Genomic DNA, 11,016 nt, shown 5'->3' on the forward strand with positions numbered 1-11,016 from the left:
AGCTAGTTAGGTCCAATACCTAACCTATGGAAAAGGTCTCTACAAAAGAAATTTAGAGGAAACCTAAGGCCAGCTAAAAGATAGGAAGTGTATACCCCTAAACCAGAGGAAGGAGAACAACACCATTCTCCAGCCTTGGGTAGACAAGGGTTAAGCTCCCTAAGAATCTGATATCTATATACAAGAGTTTTTAACTTGGCAGCGTCTAAGGTGGATGCTACCTCTGGGGCACAACTATAAATGACGTCTTCCTCATCCTCTTCCTTATCTTGAGGAGGGTTAGGTGGCTGTCTGGACGAGCTAGCCCCAGATCCAGAAGCCATCTACATTGTAGTTCCTAAAATTCCTCCAAGGGAATACCAGGCACCCCAGACGAATAATGCTCGTCTGAAGAATCACTACATGCCGTGCTACCTTCACTACTCTCATCACTACCCTCACTCCCAAAAAAATCGTCCTGGTACTTGTCTATCTCCTTCTCTAAACTACTAGATGAAGACATGGTTGAAATGAAGAAAGATTAAGATGAAAACCTAAAAAGAAAGAGGAAGTACCTGATAGAACTAGGAGGAGAGCTAGATGAGGCTCTTGGACGAGATGGCAGAAAGGAAAATGAGGGGCAAGGAAAGGAATGCACTATTTATAGGCCCTAAAAACAGGGTCAGTGAAATGACGCATGCCCTTCAAAAATTGACACGTGGTGGTTCCTTTGGGAAGCGAGATCGATACAACAGGTCAACCAACAGTTTCGCGACACATTGCAAAAAAAAAAATGGAAATTTGATTAAAATCATATAAACTCGCATTAAATCACAAAAATATCCTGGATGACCCTTTGAACAAAGGGGCAACTGATGGGATAGCGAAAAATTAGTTTACCTTTAATTCATCCAAAAGTATCATCTAGGACCCAGAGAGCAAACAGGATCAGGAATCACCCAAAGATGAGAAAGATGTTCATGGACGAGAATATCACTCATGAACAATGAAATCTCCCATGGACGATAACGAGGTCGTCCATGGATGATGATCAGACGTCCAAGAACGACCAAATCATCCATACAATGGATGGATGAACATGCAACACTTAGGAAATTTTCGACACCTTGGAACGGTTACCAAACCCATGATTATTGCCATAAATTCCTCGAATACTTAACTTCCGTTAGCAGTTGCAACTTCTGTAGTCGTTGAGGAAGTTATGTCCGAACTCATTGGCTTTCATGAATCTTGGGGAAGTTACTAGGTTAATAGCCATCCAAGGTTCTCTATATAAAGGACCAGTCTGAATCAAATAGAGGTAAGTACATTCTGACATTTTACTCCTAAAAAGTTGGAACTCCATTCTTGTGAGAAACTAACTTAGCCATCGGAAAGTGCTTGGCCAGTCTTCTCCAGTCCCCTTTTTATTGCGTGTTCATCTTTGTAAGCCTTCCACAGCCACTAGTAGCCCACTGAAGCTGGAGCATTCAGCCTACTGATTCTGTGCAACATCAGATTTTATTTCTTAAAATTTCAGGATTTGGACTTTATCTTTTGAAATTTAGAGGTGTTTGGATTTTACACCTAGAAGTTTCAGGGTTTGGATTTTTACTCCTAAAGTTCTATTTTGTTTTCATCAGCAACCATTTTTGCCCATATTTTCTGTTAAGGCTATGTTTGGCAACATGTAAAATATTTTTCGAGGGTAAAATATTTTTAGGTGAAAATATTTTTGGGAAAGGAAAATATTTTCAAGTGTTTGGTTGCATTCTGAAAATTACTTTGGAAAATATTTTCAGGTGTTCGGTTACATTCTAAAAATGCTTATTTTCTACTACTTTCCCACATTTTTTTAGCTTCCAAACAAATTTTAAATATAGAATTTTAATATATAAACTTAATGGAACAAGACTCAAAATAAAACCATTCATTAAATACCATCATCATCAATCAAATTGAGAGAGAAAGGAAGAAAGAGTGAGAGATTGAAGGAGAGAGAGAGGTAGATCGAGAAAGAGAAAGAGATAGAGATCAGTCATGGGTGGGTTGATCTAGAGGCGATGATGATGAGATCTAGAGGAAAAAATGACAAGATCAATCATGGATGGGTTGATTTATAGGCGGCAGCAACAAGATTGAGAGGAAAAAAAATACGAGGTCAATCATGGATGGCGGCAACAAGATTGTAAGGAGATGATATGACCCAAATCGTAGGGCTTGCATGCACGACAGCAAAGCTATGCATTGAGGACAACGATTTAGGCATCACTGGTGACCAATCTCTCTATCCTTCGGCTTAGGCTTGGCGTGACTCGTGAGTGATGAGAGTGAGAGTGAGAGTGAGGAGAACAAATTTTTTTCGAAGGATTGTAAATGGTTTGAAAGGAGTATCAGTGTGTTAGATATTTTACAGGCGTGGGTGGGTTATTTTACAGCCAAACGCATTAATTTTCAATTTGACCTTATTTTCTTGAGTGTATGTGTGTGTGTGTATATATATATAAATTCATCATCTAGCAAACAGAAAATTTACAGTTCATGATTAAAAAACATGTAACTAAAAATGTATTGAATATAATGCAATAATACCATATTTATTGAGAGAAAGAGAGGTAATTACAAATAAATATTAACACGAATAAGTCTTTATTTGTTATTTTCTTACAATAACACCAAGAGATACATTCTCGAAGAAAAAAAAGAAAAGAAAAAACACCAAGATGTAGCAATTGAGTTACAAGAACTGTTAGGTTCTAAAGTGTAGGACTTTATGTATTTAGAACTCTAATTTGTATTGTTGGCAAACCATGATCAAAACAATGTGTTTAGAAGTGTTTAAAGCTAGCTCAAAGTTGTATGTCGATAAAAAGTTGGAATCGAGTTTAAAGCAAGAAGCATTGTGGCTTTCGGCCTGGCTCGATCAATCGAAGCTTAGGCTCGACCGATCGAAGCTCGGGCAGATTGCTTTTCTACAGAATTTTTCAACTCAGCCCTAGTTGTTTTAAAACGTTTTTAGGGTTTCTTATTTGTCCTAAGTATAAAAGGCAAACCCTAGCCACGTTTTAGTGTTGCTCATATTGCGGTTTGTGTAAATCTCTTGTGAGATCTAGAGGAGCTTTCCTTTACACAAACTTAGGGTTTTCAAGGAGGAGATATTCTCTACACCTTGATGATCAAAACAGTTGCTACCATTAAAGCTTAAAGAATACACAAGCGGGGGTGCTTGTAGCTGGTGGGAATCCAAGAAAGAAGGAGTCCGTAGATTCGGAGCTTGCACGTAGTCGTGTCAGTAAGTTCTACTGGTTGGTAGCATTAGGAAGTCAAGCGGGGGTGCTTGTAAGTCCTTTTGTATGAACTTCGATTCTTTCAAGATAGTGGATTCAAGTTTACCTTGAGGATAGCTAGGTCAAATCCTCCCCAGGTTTTTACTGGTTTGGTTTCCTGGGTGATCATATCGTGTGTTATCTATTTTCCGCTGCTTTGCATGATTTGATTTTTATTATTGTGATAACCTAGACTTTGTTTAATTGGACTAAGTAACAACTTGGCTAATTACCTAGGTTTAATCAATTGTGTAAGGGGTCTAAAAAAACTGTCAAGAACCTTGGCAGACCTCTTTTTATTATAGATCACATGTACATTATCATATGATCTCATCAACTATAATGAAACTGATGAGGATTAGCCTCCCCACTTTGCCAGGGACATCTGCAATTGGAGATGGATGTTTGGTCGTATTGTATTCATCACATTCTACATTTATTAAAGCTGCCTCCGTAGCTAAATGTATCGCTTTTGTATAATTCTTTAAAAATGAAGCCAAGTATGCACTAGTCAATTTCCCTAGTGCATTAGTAAAATCGGTTTGGCAATTCTGAAGTCGAGCCTTTTCCTGTGGGTCATCGAGTATTTCAAGAATTTTTGGGATTCGTTTAACAATGGTAGTTTCTAATAGATTTACGTTTGCAGAAATAGAAATGAGGAGAAGACCATTTAGATCAACTGTAGGAGTATATACGATCCTCTACAGCAAAAGTTGATGAGCACAACTCATAGTCCGTGGATTTGTGGCAAATGCTATCAAGATAGGTATCGTTTACTGCATTAGAAACTTGGTAGAAAAGAGAGGTGACTAGTAAGGGGATTACCAAGATTGATAGGCAGCTAATTGGAGATACCATTTTCTTTTTCCTTTTTCCAAGTTCTTTGTCAATAATGATATTATTGATTCACGTATCTTTTGATTTCCTATTTATAATATCTTAAGTTGGCATGAGACAGCTATTCTTCACTAAATTTTTTTGAAAAACAACTTTATTTCATGCCAACTCATTTTCCAATATTTGAGTAGCAATCATAAAATGAGTTGCAAAATTATCGTTTGATTTCTTTAATTTAGCTTGGCGGAGGTCAAATTACTTTTCAAAAGAAAACAACTCTATCTATTTGAATTACTTTTTTTAGTTTGATGAGAGATAGAGTTTTTTTTTTTAATTTTTAAATTTATTTTTATCTAGTTGTTTTCTAAAATTACAAAACAACTCTATATCAAGTCAAGAGAAATAAGAGAAGTAAAAACTATAAATAGACCAGTACTTTATGGGTATTTAATTAGTAAATACTAGTGAATACACATCAATATCCTATGTCCATAAAATACACAAAAATGTGTGAGGGAAAATAAATTTGATGAGTGGCTATCTATATAATAATTAGAAAGGATGGATTTCTAATTTTCTATATTTAATCAGAAATTCACGATGTAGAAGTAAAACAATAAGCCATAAGCCACCACTGGGTGCCCCAAAGACTTGGAAAGATGCTTAGCCAAGAAAAAGAAAAGAAAAAAGAAAGTCATTAGTTAAATAAACAATTCTTTTTGAATAACACATCCACAGGAGGTGCTAGCAATGCTCATTGAGCTTTCTAAATAACACATCATATTAATGGCTTATTTATGTGTTTATTTTAAAGTCTTAATCAAACATGCAAAATGATATGTGCTTGGTTTAAACAAAATTGATAGATAATAAAATTGTGCCTCATATCCAAATCTGAGCAACAAAGGATGGGTCTCAAATCATTAATCATAAATTTAGTTTAAAGTCTTATGACAATGGCAGTAAAACACAATAAACCATAAAACTGTCACTCCCAATAATCTGTTTTCTCATACAATCCTACACACAAAAAAGGTGAGGTAGACACTAGTGATAGAAAAAAATATCAATATCCTGGTGGCGGTGGTGGTGATTGTAAAAAACAAAAACAAAATACCCACAGACCATGCCTTTGAAAGTGTAATAACTTGAGCAACTCATGGTAAAGCAACTTATATATGTCAATTAGAGACGGTAATTGTCCCATTAACTGGTATAGTGGTGGCGGCGATGATTGCTGCAAACCCCCTAGAAAACCATGCCATATCGGATTGGGGAATGCCCTTGAGATGATCTATATCCAAGTCGTGGTGTCCTAGTATAGAAACTTGAACTACTACGGGGAGCAACACGACCAACTTTGCTGTTAGATCCACCCCGACATTGTTTGTTGCCATGTATTGTAGCGATAGTAGTACTGCTCCCTTTGGATACGTACTCATCATCATCATCACATGCAAATTAGACTTTGTTCTTGATGTTACAAGTTGGTTTCTCTTCCGAGGAGGACTTATCAAAGAATAAAAGCTTTGCTGGTTTGTCCATCTTTTCAAAGATTTGCTTGAATATTGTAGGGACTATGTCATCTATGTATAATAGTGACGGTCTCTTTTTTTTTTTAATCAATTCGTTAATGAAAAACATATAATCTATCAATGGCGGGTCCAAAATTTTTTCTCAAGGTAGTTATTAAGAAGCTTAAATTAAATAAGATTAAATAAAATCTTGAACTTTATTGACATTGCAAGTTTGCATTTGAATAAAGACAGTCATGGATGAGATCTAGAGGAAAAAATGACAAGATCAGTCATGGATGGGTTGATTTATAGGCAGCGGCAACGAGATCGAGAGGAAAAAAAATACAAGATCAATCATGGATGGCGGCAACGAGATCGTGAGGAGACGATATGACCCAAATCGTAGGGCTTGCATGCACGACAGCAAAGCTATGCATTGAGGACAACGATTTGGGCTTCACTGGCGGTCAATCTCTCTATCCTTCGACTTAGGCTTGGCGTGACTCGTGAGTGATGAGAGTGAGAGTGAGAGTGAGGAGAACAAATTTTTTTCGAAGGATTGTAAATGGTTTGAAGGGAGTATCAGTTTGTTAGATATTTTACAGGTGTGGGTGGGTTATTATACGGTCAAACGCATTAATTTTCAATTTGACCTTATTTTCCTGAGTGTATGTGTATGTGTATGTGTATGTGTATATATATAATTCATCATCTAGCAAACAAAAAATTTACAATTCATGATTAAAAAACATGTAACTAAAGATGTATTGAATATAATGCAATAATACCATATTTATTGAGAGAAAGAAAGGTAATTACAAATAAATATTAACACGAATAGGTCTTTATTTGTTATTTTCTTACAATAACACCAAGAGATACATTCTCAAAGAAAAAAAAGAAAAGAAAAAACACCAAGATGTAGCAATTGAGTTACAAGAACATTGGCAGACCTCTTTTTATTATAGATCACATGTACGTTATGGTAAGATCTCATCAACTATAATGAAACTAATGAGGATTAGCTTCCCCACTTTGCCAGTGACATCTGCAATTGGAGATGGACGTTTGGCCGTACTGTATCCATTATCACAATCTGCATTTAATGAAGCTGCACCCGTAGCTAAATTTGTCGCTTCTGTATAATTCCTTATAACCGAAGCCGCGAATGCATTACTCAATTTCTCTTGTGCATTAGTAAAATCGGTTTGGCAATTCTGAAGTAGAGTCTTATCCTGTGGGTTATTGAGTTTTTCAAGAATTTTTGGGATTTGTTGAACATTGGTAGTGTGTAATAGATTTATGTTTGCAGTAATAGAAATGCGGAAAAGAACATCTAGATCAGCTGTAGGAGTACGATCGTCTGCAGCAAAAGTTGATGAGCACAACTCATAGTCCGTGGATTTGTGGCAAATGCTATCAAGATAGGTATTGTTTACTGCATTAGAAACTTGGTAGAAAAGAGAGGTGACTAGTAAGGGGATTACCAAGATTGAAAGGCAGCTAATTGGAGATACCATTTTCTTTTTCCTTTTTCCAAGTTCTTTGTCAAGAATGATATTATTGATTCATGTATCTTTTGATTTCCTATTTATACTATCTTAAGTTGGCATGAGATAGCTATTTTTCACTAAATTTTTTTGAAAAACAACTTTATTTCCTGCCAACTCATTTTCCAATATTTTAGTAGCAATCATAAAATGAGTTGCAAAATTATCGTTTGATTTCTTTTATTTAGCTTGGCAGAGGTTGAATTACTTTTCAAAAGAAAACAACTCTATCTATATTTGAATTACTTTTTGTAGTTTGACAAGAGATAGAGGTTTTTTTTTTAATTTTTTAATTTATTTTTATCTAGTTGTTTTCTAAAATTACAAAACAACTCTATCTCAAGTCAAGAAAAATAAGAGAAGTAAAAACTATAGATAGACCAGTACTTTACAGGTATTTAATTAGTAAATACTAGTGAATACACATCAATATCCTATGTCCATAAAATACTCAAAATATGTGTGAGGGAAAATAAATTTGATGAGTGGCTATCTATATAATAAATAGAAAGGATGGATTTCTAATTTTCTATCTTTAATCAGAAACTCACGATGTAGAAGTAAAACAATAAGCCATAAGCCACCACTGGGTGCCCCAAAGACTTGGAAAGATGCTTAGCCAATAAAAAGAAAAGAAAAAAGAAAGTCATTAGTTAAATAAACAATTCTTTTTGAATAACACATCCACAGGAGGTGCTAGCAATGCTCATTGAGCTTTCTAAATAACACATCATATTAATTGCTTATTTATGTGTTTATTTTAAATTCTTAATCAAACATGCAAAATGATATGTGCTTGATTTAAACAAAATTGGTAGATAATAAAATTGTGCCTCATATCCAAATTTGAGCAACAAAGGATGGGTCTCAAATCATTAATCATAAATTTAGTTTAAGGTCTTATGACAGTGGCAGTAAAACACAATAAACCATAAAGCTGTCACTCCCAATAATTTGTTTTCTCATTGTTGACATCCTATTTTGCAACCCGTATTTAACCTCACATGGAGGGTAAAAGAGTAATTTCACATTGGAAATATGCATCTAAATTCTGATCATTATATCCTTAATCTCATTTCACCAAAGTGATCTTGATGTTGTAACGATTAAATCGACTGGTCATAAGTCCTAATCAGACCATTAGATTGAAAGTTATCATCAAATCATGTTTTAATGGCTGAGATGCACTATCACAAATTGAGTCCAACTATAAGTGATTATGAACAATTGATTTCAATTGGTTATAAGTATAATCAATTTGAGATCGATGATGTGTCATAATTTGATTGGTTAGGACTACATTTTATAGTAGGGTTGCACACACCTAATTAACTAGATAGTTAAACATTAATTATTCAATGAGTAATTTGTGCAATTATCTTTTAATTAGAGTAAATTTGGAACCAATTAAGTCTGAAATGGGAGTGATTGGAGCCATTTAATATTAATTGGGAGCTAATTTGGAGGCCTATTAATGTTAATTGTGCTGAAACCATTTTCTAACAAATGACCTCTGCTTACCATTTCATTGATATCTCTCATAATATTTTGAATCTGTGAATGAGGTTATTTTTCCCAGAAACTAGACATCCGGGGCTTCAATTTGAGCACAAGAATGAGACAATTCCAATCAGAATTGAGGCAGATATGATTTTTCAAAGTTGGCTCTATAGGCTGTGACAGCAGCTACGGGAAAACCGAATTTTGGCTTGCTCCCCACTCCCACCAATCTTTCCATTTAATGCACCAGATTTTCTCAAAGGCTAAAATGAGGTCTAGGTTCATGATTCCTTGTCAACTCTCATTAAATGACCTTCCATTCATATTTCCTCCACCACTACTATATAAACCCCCCTCTCCTTCATTCCAAAGGACACAAAAAAATCCCCCTCTCTTCTCTTCTCTTGAGTTCTAGTGAAGTTGAGTAGTCTTGTCATATCTTGGTCAACCTGAGACTCAAGGTATTAAGTGAGACTCACTCTCCCTCTCCTAGCTCTTCTTTTCCTCCACCCTTAAGACCTCCATCAAGAATCCCCTCCTCCATCATATGGATCTTGCATGAAGGTATAATCCCCTTCCCTAACTATTTGCTTATATTGCCATGATGAGAATTTAAGATTAAAGTATGATAATTCTCTTGAATATATTTGAATGTTCTTAATTGTTTTTATGTGTTCTTCACATGTTCTTAGTTGTTCATCACATGTTCATGCATATCACTAGATTTAATCTTAAATCCACATCAAAAATATGAAAAACACGTTTGTTTAGTAATTCTTTCAAATTCTTGAATCTAGGTTATCACTATCCACACACATTCACTAGAGTTCATTTTTTAATCCAAACGTCATGCTTAATAAATTGAATTAGGGTTTATCACATGCACACACATTAAATTCAACATACAAATTGATTGACATATTAGATGATGTGATATGAATGTTGGCCACCATAGTCTAGAAGACCGGTTTCACCGGGCAAGGTGGGTGCCTAACACCTTCCCATCTTGTAACATAGCCTCCGAGCTTAGATCAAGGGTTAGTAGATCAAATACTTATCCATGTAATTTTTGATTTTTAGATTGTAACTAGGAAATAAAGCCATGTACTTTATCTTAGATTGTATCTAGGACCAAAGCCATGTAATTTTCCTATGATTAATGTAAATTCAATTTCAAATTAATAAAATGAGGAATTTTTCATTCATGGTTTTCTTATTTTTCCAATAATTAAATAAGTGGCGACTCTATTGTAAAACCCTTAATCTAAAGGGAAAAATATAACTAGTCGAATCTCCATTTTGAGAGGTAATAACACGACTCCACCCATTCACGTGGGTTTGGCCCAACATCCTATAAAAACGGGCCGGGGGCGCGGTCTCTCACACTCATACAGTCCCACACACAAAAAAGGTGAGGTAGACACTAGTGATAGAAAAAATATCAATATCCTGCTGGCGGTGGTGGTGATTGTAAAAAACAAAAATAAAATACCCACAGACCATGCCTTTGAAAGTGTAATAATAATTTGAGCAACTCATGGTAAAGCAACTTATAGATGTCAATTAGAGATGGTAATTGTCCCATTAACTGGTATAGTGGTGGCGGCGTTGATTGCTGCAAACCCGCTAGAAAACCATGCCATATCGGATTGGGGAATTCCCTTGAGAGTGATCTATATCCAAGTCATGGTGTCCTAGTATAGAAACTTGAACTACTACGGGGAGCAACACGACCAACTTTGCTGTTAGATCCACCCCGACATTGTTCGTTGCCATGTATTGTAGTGAGAGTAGTACTGCTCCCTTTGGATACGTACTCATCATCATCATCACATGCAAATTAGACTTTGTTCTTGATGTTAGAAGTAGGTTTCTCTTCCAAGGAGGACTTATCGAAGAATAAAAGCTTTGCTGGTTTGTCCATCTTTTCAAACATTTGCTTGAATATTGTAGGGACTATGTCATTCGTGTATAAAAGCGATGGTCTCTGTTTTTTTTTTAATCAATTCGTTAATAAAAAACATATAATCTATCAATGGCGGGTCCAAAATTTTTTCTCAAGGTAGTTATTAAGAAGCTTAAATTAAATAATATTAAATAAAATCTTGAACTTTATTGACATCGCAAGTGTGCATTTGAATAAAGATAAAGTTTTGTTACAAACTTAGTTGTAGCCTAAGGCTACAACTTCAATCAATATATTTGGTATTTATCAATGTATGACCTAAAAGCACTTGCATCAACCCATGTAAAATGGGTTAATGCAAAATTTTGGCTAACAAATCCAAAAAATCACCCCAAATCATC

General features: G+C 35.2%; 1 protein-coding gene across 1 annotated transcript; it reads right to left on the reverse strand.

Moving 5' to 3' along the window:
• Positions 1-6,639: 6,639 nt before the first annotated feature.
• LOC126694483 (uncharacterized) lies at positions 6,640-7,179 on the reverse strand. Its single transcript, XM_050390789.1, has one exon. It carries the CDS (start codon positions 7,177-7,179, stop codon positions 6,640-6,642), a length of 540 nt encoding a protein of 179 aa, XP_050246746.1.
• Positions 7,180-11,016: the final 3,837 nt, after the last annotated feature.

The sequence above is a fragment of the Quercus robur genome, chromosome 2 (assembly GCF_932294415.1).
Source record: "Quercus robur chromosome 2, dhQueRobu3.1, whole genome shotgun sequence".
Lineage (NCBI taxonomy): Eukaryota > Viridiplantae > Streptophyta > Magnoliopsida > Fagales > Fagaceae > Quercus > Quercus robur.